The 15,861-nt window shown below is 42.3% G+C and overlaps 1 protein-coding gene across 4 annotated transcripts in view; it reads left to right on the forward strand.

Moving 5' to 3' along the window:
• The window catches only part of LOC131125304 (uncharacterized), a 291,220-nt gene that overhangs the window by 166,123 nt on the left and 109,236 nt on the right, over positions 1–15,861 (forward strand). For all 4 annotated transcript variants that reach the window (XM_058066734.1, XM_058066733.1, XM_058066736.1 and 1 more), the window contains one exon: positions 11,775–12,069. In XM_058066734.1, coding sequence (XP_057922717.1) covers positions 11,775–12,069 — 295 coding nt within the window. The remainder of the gene's footprint in view (positions 1–11,774; positions 12,070–15,861) is intronic.

The raw sequence follows: 15,861 nt of genomic DNA on the forward strand, positions 1-15,861 counted from the left end.
TATTGCGTTTGGAAAAACCTGGGATGATTTACTTATGTAAGTATGGGCAGAAGAACATGTCAGCTTTAAATAAGCAACAATAACAAATTCTTGTTTGCCTCAAATAATCCACCCCCCCCCCCCACAGTACACATGTAAATACGTATGCTCTACAGCCTTGTCGCTATTATGGATATTATGTGTTTATTATGTGTTTAGATCAGGGGTCTCAAACTCAATTTACTTGGGGGCCACTGGAACTAGGGTCTGGGTGAGACTGGGCCGCATCAGGTTTTCCAAAAAAAACCAACACATTTATTAAAAACTTTTTCAGTGCATGAATGAATGGTTCCAAACCCATCCTCGTAAAATAGAGTTTTTTTTTCAGTTTTCCATTGTTTGGTAATCAGCAGTCGAGCATAGGTACGTTTCAGGAAAATATCAGTTCCCGACTAAAAAAAGGCTAGGTTAATTAGCGACTCCAAATTGTCCATAGGTATGAATGTGAGTGTGAATGGTTGTTTGTCTATATGTGCCCTGTGATTGGCTGGCCACCAGTCCAGTGTGTACCCCGACTGTCGGCCGAAGACAGCTGGGATAGGCTCCAGCACCCCTGCCGCAACCCTTGTGAGGATAAGCGGTAGAAAATGAATGAATGAATGAACTTTAATTGACTAGCTATTTAGCTTCCTGAGCAGCAGCTTTGGTTCCGATTTTCTACAAAAAAACAGGGGTGCTGGAGCCTATCCCAGCTGTCTTCAGGCGAGAGGCGGGGTACACCCTGGACTGGTGGCCAGCCAATCACAGGGCACATATAGACAAACAACCATTCACACTCACATTCATACCTATGGACAATTTGCAGTCGCTAATTAACCTAGCATGTTTTTGGAACGTGGGAGGAAACCGGGACATAAGAATGTGGCCTTGTGCGCTAACCACTCAACCACCGTGTAGCCCGGGTCTTCAATTTATAAATGAAATTTTGTTGTAGGGAAAACCGGTCTATGGCATTTTTCTTCATCATTAGAGCCCTCTAAAAACAAACTAACACCCCTATAGCCATCTTTACACTCGTATTACCCAATATAGTAGACATAAGAATAAATACAACATAGTATAGTCAAACACGGGGACATATAGACAAACAACCATTCACACTCACATTCATACCTATGGACAATTTGGAGTCGCTAATTAACCTAGCATGTTTTTGGAATGTGGGAGGAAACCGAAGAAAACCCACGCATGCACGGGGAGAACATGCAAACTCCACACAGAGATGGCCGAGGGTGGAATTGAATCCTAGCTGTGAGGTCTGCGCGCTAACCACTCGACCGCCGTGCCGTCCTGATAATAGATTGTTCTTGAACTTAAATAAAACTAAAATCATATCTGTTTGCTAACAGCAGAAAGGACCCATTATGGGATGTATGATGTATAATGGCAACATAGTACCGGATATGTGTGCCCCATTTTGGGAACCTGGACCCCCAGGCTACAAGATAGTTGTCACTGATTGGTTACCAATTTTCCAACGCTGTACTAATGTAAAATTATGAAAGAAGCTGATGCATGTGAGTATTTTCCAAACATTGAAAAGCATACAAATCACTCTGATGCAGTTAATACGGCCTTGAATTAGAGAGATAACGTATGTAAATATCACTTGAATCTCTTATGCGTGGGTGTACATCCAACACGCCATATAGTCCAGATGGGGAGCCTGGCCCCGCCCCCCCAGATGGGAGAGAATACAAGGACATCTGAGGACGCTAGAAATGATCACAGCTCGCCCAAATAGTTGTTGACTTTAATTATTACTCGTTGTTTAGATAGCGGCCCCAGATTTGTGCCGCTCCAGTAACCGGCCAAGTCTTCCTGGCCGGCTGTCAACTGTTTCTTCCCCTCACCAGGTTAGCTTCAGCGGAGGCGCTCAAATACACGGCAGACACTTATATTCTTAGTCACGCTCCCGGTCCGCTCGCCAATGATGCTGCCAAGTCGAGGTACAGGCATGGATGACTCAGAGTCCTTACTGAGTCCTTCTCTGGACTCAGTCTTTCTCTGCACCGAGGCCACGTTCTCACCTCTAGAGTGGATCCACGCGTGTTCTGTGATTCAGAGTTTACAGAAAAAACACATTTTTTAGTTGAGACGATTCAACATTTCAATCAAATGAACCGGTTTTCACATGAATTAATCAAGATTAATCACTGTTTTGTATCATTCATTCATTTATTTTCTACCGCTTTTCCTCACGAGGGTGGCGGGGGGTGCTGGAGCCTATCCCAGCTGTCTTTGGGCGACCCTGGACTGGTGGTCAGCCAATCACAGGGCACATATAGACAAACAACCATTCACACTCACATTCATACCTATGGACAATTTGGAGTCGCTAATTAACCTAGCATGTTTTTGGAATGTGGGAGGAAACCGGAGTACCCGGAGAAAAAACCCACGCATGCACAGGGAGGACATGCCGAGGGTGGAATCGAACTCGGGTCTTCTAGCTGTGTGGCCTTGTGCGCTAACCACTCGTACTTCCTGGTTCATGCTCTTATTTTGTATTCACTTCCTGTGTTGGTCTGTTCTTTTTTCCGTTTTGCACGTATTCCCCCCGCACCTGTTTCCCATTACAGTGATGTCTATTTAGTTCAGGTGTGCGCTCCTTACGACGTTGGATCATTCTGTCAGAGCAACACAGGAAGTGAATACAAAATAAGGGCATGAACCAGGAAGTAAGATATGAAATACAGGAAACTAAATGAACTCCCACATGGTGACATGAATATTTGTATTAATAGCTCCAAATAAACTGAAAATGTTACTCAAGCTAAACGATAGCACATAAGTTGAATTGACATTTTGAGTGTGAATCTATTTTTTGGGATTTCCGAGCATACTTAAATGCATCAAATTGTACTTTCACAGTAAAAGTTAGGTTAGTGAGTGGTAGGTGTATCCACGTATTGTACATGAATGCATCTCGTGGTCACGTCGTGTCGTGTCGTGTCGTTCCGGGTAGGACAAGATATGTTTGTAAAATGGAGATGCATATATATCTATATATATATTTAAATATTTTTTATTTATATATAAAAATATATATTTATAATAATTTTATATTTATATATAAAAATATATTCATTATTATTTTATTTTAAAATACAATATATATATATAATTATATATATATTTTATGAATGCGACTTATAAATGAAAAAATATATAATATTATATATAATAATATATATAATTTTATATAATATTAGTTTTATATAATTATATATAATATTATTATATAATATTATTGTAAGGCTTTGATTGTTAATATTATATATAATTATACATAATATTGTTACAGAAACACTGGACAACTTTTTGTTCATGATTTTTTTTTTTTAATTTATTTATATATATAAATATATATATTTTTAAATATAATATTATATAAGTAATATATATAAATTTTAATATATATAATTATGTATTATATCACAAATTATTACCCACAAAAAATGCCACTTAAACTCCGACTTCTGTCCATTGATCCAACCATGTGCTGTGGGCCACATCTCACAAAGTCACTGAATCTTCATTAAAAAAAAAAAAAATTTAACACGCACTAATATGTCTCGCCCAATGATTAGCCCCTGATTGATCGGTTAATTGATTTACAGGCGGGTGTCAATATTTTCAAATCCCCATTGTGTCCTTCTGATTGCTTTAAAAACAATCTCTGCAGCCGGCCCCCCCCCTGCAAAGCTTTCATTTAAAGCGGACTCTGCGGACTCATCAAGGGCCCATTTCCAAATTAATTTTGCAGCTGCGTTGCTGCTCTTTCTTTAGACACCTGTCTGAATTGGCGGGCCTGCTGGAAATCGATAGGCTGTTCCTCGATGCCCCCCCCCGCTTCACACTCCACCGCTGATATTAAAGGCTTGGCTCACCCCCAAGCTCTGTGCGATACTTCCAGGAGCCATGTTGAATTTGGATTAGCATGAGGTGCTTGTAGTTTTTCCCATTGGCTTGTTTTTTTTTTTTTTTAAGGTAAGCAACACAAAGCTGCTCCAAAAGGCTTACAGCGGCGGTTGGGGAATATTCTTCACTGAATGCTTTTCAAGCAAATTTCATGTGATATTAATAAACTTAACCTGAATCACAATTTTTTTAATATATATATTTATAAAATATTCCAAATATTAATACTCCTTTCTAAACAATGTGCACACAAATACCTATTGAAAACGCTTTCTCTATTTCATGGCTGTCTATTAATCCTGGAGGGCACTAATAATGTCAAGAGGTCAGACTTAAATATATTTGAGTCAGAGTCTTCTGCCGCCGCCTCCTAGCAAGGCTTTCCATCATTGCTGCCACCACTCACTCCGCTAATGATGCTGGGCTTCATTAAGAAGCTCATTAAGTCCCCTCGTTAAGCAGCAGGGCTGTTAAGGCTTTGATTGTTAATGGCTCTTCATTCGGAGTGGAGAGAAACCAGGATCCCCAGGAGGTCTTGACCGGTCTATTGCCCTGGTGGCTTTTTTATTTTTTTTATTTATAAAATAAAAATAAAAATTCATTCATTCATTTTTACCGCTTATCTTCATGAGGGTCGCAGGGGGTGCTGGAGTCTATCCCAGCTGTCTTAAGGCGAGCGGCGGGGTACACCCTGGACTGGTGGCCAGCCAATCACAGGGCACATATAGACAAACAACCATTCACACTCACATTCATACCTATGGACAATTTGGAGTCGCTAATTAACCTAGCATGTTTTTTGGAATGTGGGAGGAAACATCTTCTTAATGCCTCATATTTAGTCATGTTTTTTACTTGAAAGTGCTTAACTTGTACAAAAAAATACAAAAGATTGCTTAATTATGCAATAAAAAATAATTATGCATTATTATTTTGTAATAATGGGCTGTATTCAACCATAAAAAGTGATGATTTATTGATATTTTTGAAAAATTTAATAGAATGAAGTGGCAAGTGATTTTTCCTATAATAATCCACTGCCTAATTCATAATACACTTTATCTATAGATTATAATCCGAGTTAGCCTACACACAAACATATTGCTGAGAGAATTCAGTGATTGATTCTCGCACCCACTACTTCTGTGGGCTTCCACTGGTGGGGAACTAGCCGAGGAAAAGAGAGATTGGACGATAGCTTTTACTGACAAGGTGCTGTCACGGGCCATTGGCTGGTGTCGAGGTGAAATAGTTATTGTAGTCCCAGGAAGAGATTGGCCAAAGGTGCTAATGGATGATTATGAGAGATTGAGTTCCCCCGGACAAATGGACCGGTCCGTGCGATCCATTCAAACAAATCAACAAATCACTTAACCCCTTCTGGTCCGTTCAATGTAGAGTTGAACTGGGCACATGCTTGCTTTTCCAGGCTAATTGTTTACAATCATGTTCTACATTGTTGAACGTGAAATTGGCAAAAAAATATATTTATACTTCATAGACTCCAAATTGTCAATTGAGGATATTGAGGATAAGTAGTAGAAAATGAATGACCCGAGCTGTGCGGTGGTTGAGTGGTTAGCGCACAAGGCCACGCAGCTAGAAGACCCGCGTTCGATTCCACCCTCTGCATGTCCTCTCCGTGCATGCATGGGTTTTTGTCCGGGTACTCCGGTTTCCTCCCACATTCCAAAAACATGCTAGGTTAATTAGCGACTCCAATTGTCCATAGGTATGAATGTGAGTGTGAATGGTTGTTTGTCTATATGTGCCCTGTGATTGGCTGGCCACCAGTCCAGGGTGTACCCCGCCTCTCGCCTGAAGACAGATGGGATAGGCTCCAGCACCCCTGCAACCCTCGTGAGGATAATCGGTAAGAAAATGAATGAATGAATGACCCGGGCTGTACGGTGATTGAGTGGTTAGCGCACAAGGCCACACAGCTAGAAGACCCAAGTTCGATTCCACCCTCTGCATGTCCTATTCGTGCATGCGTGGGTTTTCGTACGGGTACTCCGGTTTCCTCCCACATTCCAAAAAACATGCTAGGTTAATTAGCGACTCCAAATTGTCCATAGGTATGAATGTGAGTGTGAATGGTTGTTTGTCTATATGTGCCCTGTGATTGGCTGGCCACCAGTACAGGGTGTACCCCGCCTCTCAGAAAATGAATGAATGAATGAATGATGCCGTAAATAAACACTTCTTGAGATAAATTGTCGACTTGGTTCCATATAGTTGTTATTAGCAGTCATTCTAAAATGTTGTGTTGCTGCTGGATGTTCATAGTTTCCGAGTGACACTGTTACCCCCGCAAACGTAATAACTGCCCAGAAACGTAATACAAATCTGCAGCTTTGAATGCAATAATCCCGCAAATGTCATAAATTTCCCTCAAACGTAATAAAATTTGCCTACTGCAAACGTAATACTGAATTTCCTGCAAATGTAATAGTTGTTACAAATGTAATAGTTATTACATAAAATGTAATAATTATTACATTTCCAGGAAATTCAGGAAAACGTAATACCGAATTTCCTGCAAATGTAAAAACATAACATAACATGTAATAACTTTATTCTTGTAAAATTAGTGCTGATTTTTAATTTTTTTTTTAGTTTTCTTCTTAAATGCTGTTTTTAGAACATGCTATGGACCAATAAAAAAAATTTGTAGTTTTCTTCTTAAATGCTGTTTTTAGAACATGCTATGGACCAATTGAAAAAAAAAATTGTTTTCTTCTTAAATGCTGTTTTTAGAACATACTATGGACAAATAAAAAAAAAAAAAACAAGGGCCGCAAATAGTCTCCAGGCCTCACTTTGGACACCCCTGGTCTAGCCTTTAGCCTGGTCATCCAGCTAGCACTAAAACTGTCCTTCTGACTGTCAAAGCTAGTGCTATTTAAAATACATTATGAATATTCTTTTGCCGATCAATGTCTGAATTGGCGTGGACGCGGTTGCCGAATCGAAAATATGATCGGCTGTCGACCCATGCAATAGTGGAGGTATCCTTAAACGACCCCGGTTTGAGCTCCGGCGCTTTGTAGAAATGAAAATGAACTTGACTTCCTGCTGCAGATTGCTTTGCAACAGTAATAACGCTCACACTGAGCGACTGTGTGGTGCCGCTGCACAGACTGACATGCAGTAATCCCAATAATTGCATAAGCAGTGACTGAAAAGACAGCCAATGGCGGTACAGTCGGACGGCGTAGCAAAGCCTGAACTTCCACAGAGAGAGAGAGAGAAGCCCATACCATCACAGAACACAAGACTATAAGCTGACTGAAATATTCCCTGGTGCATACCTTTGTTATTCACATTATACTTCCGTTTTTTTTTTTACTAAAATCCTGGATGATGTTCAATTCACAGCCGGATGCTTCATTTAGTTTCCAATGTCGGAATGGTGGCCAACTTTAGGGTTGTTTACATCTTCTCTGCGTGTCTGTGTGGGTTTTCAACGCTTGCGTTCCCCCCTGAGATGAAACCATGTGCAGATAATAGTCAGTTCCAGTCGGTTCCCTTGGCCGATGTGCTGACACCAGATCTGTATTTGGCTCCCACGACTCCTCAGGGGAACGAGTGAATGAAGAGAACAAATTTGACAGGATTCTTTACATGTGACAAATATACTATCCTATCTTAGATAATATGTCCATGTATATGAAGTACACTAATGACTTCGGTACGAGGTACATTATTTAAAAAACAAAACAAAACAATAAACAATACAAAATGTTTAGACTTTCGTATAAAATGATGAATGAAAGTATGAATGAACGTCATTGAAGACGTTCCCAGAGACACACGGACACCACCTTTTTCTGCATCATTAGAGCCCTCTAGAAACAAACTAACACCCCTATAGCCATATTTACACTCGTATTACCCAATATAGTGGACATAAGAATAAATACGACATAGTATAGTCAAACACGGGGACATATAGACAAACAACCATTCACACTCACATTCATACCTATGGACAATTTGGAGTCGCTAATTAACCTAGCATGTTTTTGGAATGTGGGAGGAAACCGGAGTATCCGGAGAAAACCCACGCATGCACGGGAAGAACATACAATCTCCACACAGAGATGTGCCGAGGGTGGAATTGAACCCTGGTCTCTTAGCTGTGAGGTCTGCACGCTAACCACTCGTCCACCGTGCAGCCGCCATCCAAACTTCATTCATTCATTAATTTTTAACGCTTTTTCCTCACGAGGGTCGCCGGTGTGCTGGAGCCTATCCCAGCTGTCTTTGGGCGAGAGGCGGGGTACACCCTGGCCTGGTGGCCAGCCAATCACAGGGCACATATAGACAAACAACCATTCACATTCATACCTATGGACAATTTGGAGTCGCTAATTAACCTAGCATGTTTTTGGAATGTGGGAGGAAACCGGAGTACCCGTATGAAAACCCACGCATGCACGGGGAGAACATGCAAACTCACACAGAGATGTGCCGAGGTTGGAATTGAACCCTGGTCTCTTAGATGTGAGGTCTGCACGTTAACCACTTGTCCGCCGTGCAGCCGCCATCCAAACTTCTTTCATAAAAAACTTTCTTCCACCTTTCCATTCCATAACATTTACTCCACCACAAGAACCAATCAGCTTCCTTCCTCCGCATGGTCCATGATGTGTTCATGGTCCATGATGTGTTCAAGGAGTGCTTCAGACATTTGTTCATACTGTATCTCTTTATCACTGCTGACTAATCATTCTAAACATGTGACTTCACGTCACTAAGGTGATGACCGAGCCTACACTACGCCTACAGGAAATGATTATTTATAGCACTGATTCTGTTGTTGACAGATTGTACGGGAACATGACAGTCACATGATCAGAATTCCCATCAGAGCTCACATATGTGGAGATGAATCATACAGCTATGGAAGAGTTGGGAATCTACTGCAAAGTCTAAAGTGGACGGGAACTTTGTCTGTGAATATTCCCATTTATCCAGGTCATTGTGTTCCCGAAGGGTCTCCATCCACCCAAATGACTGTGATTGGCTGGCAGAGGCTCCACTATATTGTATGTTCCTTGTGAAGGTGTTCCTTTAAAGGAGTCATCAGTGAAATGATCACTGCAAAAAAAAAACAGAACACAAGATGGCCGTCCATCCGTTTCTAGTTTTGCGCTTGCTTAATCAATTTTTGTCTTAAACCTTCCTTTTTTTTGGAAAATAAAACAGTGTCTTAATATAAATCTGCAGCTTTGAATGTAATAATCCTGCAAATGTAATACATTTCCCACAAAAGTAATAAAATTTGCCTACTGCAAACGTAATACTGAATCTCAGGAAATTCATTCATTCATTCATTCATTTTCTACCGCTTTTTCCTCACGAGGGTCGCGGGGGGTGCTGGAGCCTATTCCAGCTGTCTTCGGGCGTAAGGCGGGGTACACCCTAGACTGGTCGCCAGCCAGTCACAGGGCACATATAGACAAACAACCATTCACACTCACATTCATACCTATGGACAATTTGGAGTCGCTAATTAACCTAGCATGTTTTTGGAATGTGGGAGGAAACCGGAGTACCCAGAAAAAACCCACGCATGCACGGGGAGAACATGCAAACTCCACACAGAGATGGCCGAGGGTGGAATTGAACCCTGGTCTCCTAGCTGTGAGGTCTGCGCGCTAACCACACGACCACCGTGCCGCCCAAATTTATTACATTTGCGAGATTATTATATTCAAATAGTTAGTTAGTTATTGCCAACCTATGAACTTATTGTCCGGAAAATACATATTTGGACAATTTTTGGATATATATTTGTATGGGCTTAGGTGGGGTTTTGACTCCGAGATGCAGCCCCGGAAGCCGTAAGGACGCATCGTATGGAAAATGGATGACTAGCTGATTTTTGATTACCAGGCTGCCCCCCGCTCTTCTTCAAGTGTTAAAGCCTTGTGCCAACTTGCTTTGAGTTTTCACTTTCAAGAGCCCGACAGTATGAATTTTTCGATTTATGATCATTTACTCCCCGGGAAGCTGGAACGTCCGCGCTATCCGCTCATCGGGAAATTCCCATTTTCAAAGTAAATGTTGATTCACAGTAACCCGTCTCATTTCTTTGAGCAAATGTGCTTTGCTGTTGCCATGCAACATTCATTGCTTTCCTGAGCTCTCGACCCCCCCGTTCATTCAACCCCCCCCCCATCTGTTCACCAACCGAGAGTGTGTGAGTTGTTTCAAATTATGCATTTTTTTTTTTCGGTCACAGGTGCCACTCAAGCCGCTAATGTGCACATAATGCGATTGAATGCTGCGCTCCGCACATCTTGCTAGCGGGTAGCCAGAGCGTTGCCTGATATTACCTCCAGCAGAAGACGGGGCCGCTCTGCTACTTTACCATCCCACCAGGAGTTCATCTAATAAAAGTCAACTCAAGGCTGAAATCGATACAGCATGTACCTCGACGCTCGCCATTTCTCCCTCATACATTCCGATTAGTTAGGGAATAATTGATTGGTCCGCTGTTCATTATTCCTTTGATTTGGGGCTTTCATTAAATGGCCGGGGGTCTAGTCGGCTCCTGGACGTCACAGCTGCTGGGAATTGAACCGCAGCTTGAAGAGCACACAGGAGAGCATGTGTTTTGCGGATATCTTTGAGATCACGGAAAGTGGAGTTCATGACAAGGTTTGCAGCGTGACGAGAAAGGAAGCGACAGCACCCTGCAAATACGCAGATCCAACTTTCGCAGCCTCATTCTGTCGCGTTTTTTGTTTCATTATAAAGTCATACTCGCTTTGATTACGCCCGATTATTAGCTCAAAATTTATATATTGAAGCAATTTTTTATGTTTTTTTTGTCAAAATTAAGCAATTAAGCATTAACTTTGACACAAATTTAGCCATCTATATTTAGCCAAAATATCTAAACAATGATGCCACAACATGTTTTGGATGAATCCACATTATTATTATTATTATTTATTATTATACGGGAGCCAGGCAACGACATTTCATTGGCAATTTCCTGGGCTGCACGGTGCTCAAGTGGTTAGCGAAGCCACACAGCTAGAGTTTGATTCCACTGTCTGCATGTTCTCCCCGTGCATGCATGGTTTTTTTTTTTCCGGGTACTCCGGTTTCCTCCCACATTCCAAAAACATGCTAGGTTAATTAGCGACTCCAAATTGTCCATAGGTATGAATGTGAGTGTGAATGGTTGTTTGTCTATATGTGCCCTGTGATTGGCTGGCCACCAGTCCAGGGTGTACCCCGCCTCTCGCCCAAAGACAGCTGGGATAGGCTCCAGCACCCCGGCGACCCTCGTGAGGAAAAAGCGGTAGAAAATGAATGAATGAATGAAGTTTGGATGGCGGCTGCACGGCGGTCGAGTGGTTAGCGTGCAGACCTCACAGCTAAGAGACCAGGGTTCAATTCCACCCTCGGCCATCTCTGTGTGGAGTTTGCATGTTCTCCCCGTGCATGCGTGGGTTTTCTCCGGGTCCTCCGGTTTCCTCCCACATTCCAAAAACATGCTAGGTTAATTAGCGACTCCAAATTGTCCATAGGTATGAATGTGAGTGTGAATGGTTGTTTGTCTATATGTGCCCTGTGATTGGCTGGCCACCAGTCCAGGGTGTACCCCGCCTCTCGCCCGAAGACAGCTGGGATAGACTCCAGCACCCCCCACGACACTCGTGAGGAAATAAATGAATGAATGGTATAAACATGGTAGAACATGTATAAATAATACTTTAAGTGTTTATTCAATACTCACATTTTATTCCCTCTTTATATTCCCCTCTCTCCATCCTTCCCCCACCTAGCTCCACACGGACATGGACAGGAATGATGGACGCACTAAATATGTCCTGAGAGGCGAAGGGGCGGGCTCTGTCTTTGTGATCGATGAGAAGACAGGTAACATCCACGTCACAAAGCCGCTGGACCGTGAGGAGAAGGATGAGTACCGTCTCATTGCCACGGCCACTGACAGGCAGACGGACCGTGCCCTGGAGCCCTCATCACAGTTTATAATCCGGGTGCAGGACATCAACGACAACCCGCCTGTCTTCGACGAAGGACCCTACAGCGCCACGGTGCCTGAGATGGCAAATATAGGTACTGGATTTTTCACTTTGGTTCAATGTGAATTTGGTAGCGTATCCAAACAGTGGTCAGTACATGGAGACTGGTTGGACACATTTTAGGAACTTGAGGATCTCAACCACACCCTAAGCTCTGCCACCGAGGAGCTTTTTTACCCACCTGAGCCTCAAAAATAGGACAGCTCACCAGACTTCTTAATCATTGAAAGGTGTGTCGGTGGAAATGCGGAGGTCTTCACAGTCGGTATTATCATAGTCGGTATTACACAGTCAGTATTAGGGAGAGCTACATTGCCATTCTGGCGAACCACCCAGGAGGAAGAAGCGCTGATCTCAACCAGAGACCGGTCAGCAGCTGATTCTCCACCATACACCACTCCAAGATCTCCAGAATTCTTCAACTTTGCTGAAGCCACGGATAATTTTGGAGATCTACATTGGCATTCTGGCGAACCACCCAGGAGGAGGAAGCGCTGACCTCAACCAGAGACAGGTCAGCAACTGACTCTCCACCATACACCACTCCACAATCTCCAGAATTCTTCAACTTTACTGAAGCCACTGAGAATTCTGGAGAGCTACATTACCATTCTGGCGAACCACCCAGGAGGAAGTGGTGCATGGTGTATGGTGGAGAATCAGCTGCTGACCGGTCTCAGGTTGAGGTCAGCAGCTGATTTAGCAGTAAATCAGCTGACCGGCCTCACCGGTCAGCAGCTGATTCTCCACCATACACCATGCACCACTTCCTCCTGGGTGGTTCGCCAGAATGGCAATGTAGCTCTTCAGAATTCTCAGTGGCTTCAGCAGACTCAGGAGGAAGTGGTGTATGGTGGAGAATTTTCTGTGGCTTCAGCAAAGTCGAAAAATTCTGGAGATTCTAGAGAGCTACATTGCCATTCTGGCGATCCTCCCAGGAGGAGGAAGTGGTGTATGGTGGAGAATCAGCTGCTGACCTCAACGTGAGACCGGTCAGCAGCTGATTCTCCACCATACACTACTTCCTCCTCCTGGGTGGTTCGCCAGAATGACCTCAACCAGAGACTTGTCAGCAGCTGATTCTCCACCATACACTACTTCCTCCTCCTGGGTGGTTCGCCAGAATGGCGCATTTCCACCGACCAGAATCTCCAGAATTCTCCGACTTTGCCGAAGTCACTGGAGAATTCTGGAGAGCTACATTGCCATTCTGACGATCCTCCCAGGAGGAGGAAGTGGTGTATGGTGGAGAATCAGCTGCTGACCTCAACGTGAGACCGGTCAGCAGCTGATTCTCCACCATACACTACTTCCTCCTCCTGGGTGGTTCGCCAGAATGACCTCAACCAGAGACTTGTCAGCAGCTGATTCTCCACCATACACTACTTCCTCCTCCTGGGTGGTTCGCCAGAATGGCGCATTTCCACCGACCAGAATCTCCAGAATTCTCCGACTTTGCCGAAGTCACTGGAGAATTCTGGAGAGCTACATTGCCATTCTGGCGATCCACCCAGGAGGAGGAAGTGGTGTATGGTGGAGAATCAGCTGCTGACCTCAACCAGAGACCGGTCAGCAGCTGATTCTCCACCATACACCGTATGTATGTACCACTGTTTGGTTTCAGCAGCTGATTCTGGCGAACCACCCAGGAGGAGGAAGGGGACCATACACCATTTCCTCCTCCTGGGTGGTTCGCCAGAATGGTAATGTTGCTGACCTCAACCAGAGACCGGTCAGCATCTGATTCTCCACCATACACCATTTCCTCCTCCTGGGTGGTTCGCCAGAATGGCAATGTAGCTCTCCAGAACTCCCAAAACTTCAGCAAACTCCCCCTATACCCAAGTTTTTGCCTCAACAACCACCGTTCCTCTCAGTCACCCGTTCCACGTCTCATTGTCATTGCCCACGTGAGCACTGACGTTCCTGAGTGGAAAAAGCGAGTCCCCAGAAAGTACAATTTCTAGCCAAAAAAGGTGGATACAGACGTGAAGGTGGAGGGAAGTTAACCTCTGGTCCTTTAGGGTGGACCCCCTGATACAGAGCTGGGGGGGAGAGGGGGGGACTTGGACCTTGAAACCCCTTTCATGAGCACAATGTCAAAACTTTCGCTACTCACTTGAGCCTTTGCATGTAAATGTCCGGCAATGTCAAAAAAAAAAAAATATGTAAACAATACATGACTTTCACTGCCCCAAAAACAGTACTTGCGGTTCTCATAATCTACCAAATAAAGTTGACAGTTAGTCCTGTTAGGTGCCGCATACTGTGTCGCTGCAGCTACTACAGGTACACGGCGTCCTGACACTTCTGTGGACTTTTTATGCTCATTATGAAAATGCGCTGCTTTTGAAAGGAAAGGACAAACTGATGTCACTGGTCGGCATAGCAACCCACCTTGACCTCACCTGCAAATAATATATTCCATAAACTGATCATTATTTTGCTCCAGGCTTCCCCCTGTGGCGAAGGGCTGTGTTCGTGTACACCAGGGGTCTCAAAGTCAATTTACCTGGGGGCCACTGGAGCTGGGGTCTGGGTGAGACTGGGCCGCATCAGGTTTTCCAAAAAAACAAACAAAAAAAAACGCATTTATTAAAAACAAAAAAATTAAAAAAAACTTTGCTTTGGTTCCAATTTTCTACGAGAAAGATCAAATATCTTACTTTTTATTTTTCTACACAAAATAAGATGAAAAATAAATAAACAAATCAAGAATAAAGAAAATCAATCAGTAATAAATAAATAAATATAATAATAATAATAATAATAATAATAATAATAATAATAATAATAATAATAATAATAATAATAATAATAATAATAATAATAATAATAATAATAACTTAAGAAACCACATATAGTTGCTGGGTAGACAAATATTTTTTTTCAGATTAAAATGAACAAAGCATTATTAGAGCCCTGTAGACATGACAAAACACGACTATAGTCACATTTATACTCTTTTTATTTACAACATATTGCGCAACTGCAGGGTCTTGATACACATGCTAACAGTTATTTAACCTTTAACATGAACATTAATCAAACGTATTAATTTTTTCTGGGTACATGATACCATACAGCATCCATATCAAACTTGCGCGGGCCGCACTAACATTAAACTTTCATATCAAGGCGGGGGGCCACATTTGGCCCGCGGGCCGCGTGTTTGAGACCCCTAAACTAAAAGTCACTCACATTCAGTCGTGCTCGATAGAGATTCAAAGAGCAAAGCTTGTCAAACATCATCAAGCTTTATGTTGCAAAATGAAGACATTTATTATATACTGTATATTAATCCCTCATTTATCACTGTTAATTGGTTCCTTGGTGGGATCCTTTATTTTTAAAATCCAATATATTTGTAGTTACTAAATGTTTTTTTAAGCTTATTAGATGTGAACTGACACCATTCTAGTCACTTCTTTTACTCAGTGCATTACTCAGACATAATACCAATAAATTAGCCACTTAATACAAAAATACAAATTAATACAAAAATACAAATTGCTTGTGCTTGTTGCTATAAAAGCTATCCCTTAGGGAGCACAATAATGGCTTTTTAGTAATGCGCCATATTGAACCATGAGCATGATTTAGTAATTAATGTATAAAGTATAAAGTCGAAATATTGCAGTCTTTTTTTAATTATTTTTTTACATTAAACAATGAATTAATTAATTTATTGTTGGAGAGTATGGTCTATTATTAGCTAAAACGTATTGAAACACAAGCCACAAAATTCCAAGTATAAAGTCGAAATATTGCGGTTCGATTATCACAGCTTTGCTATGTCGCAGTTAAAAATTAATTAAATTTATAA

This window comes from Doryrhamphus excisus, chromosome 3 (assembly GCF_030265055.1).
Source record: "Doryrhamphus excisus isolate RoL2022-K1 chromosome 3, RoL_Dexc_1.0, whole genome shotgun sequence".
Lineage (NCBI taxonomy): Eukaryota > Metazoa > Chordata > Actinopteri > Syngnathiformes > Syngnathidae > Doryrhamphus > Doryrhamphus excisus.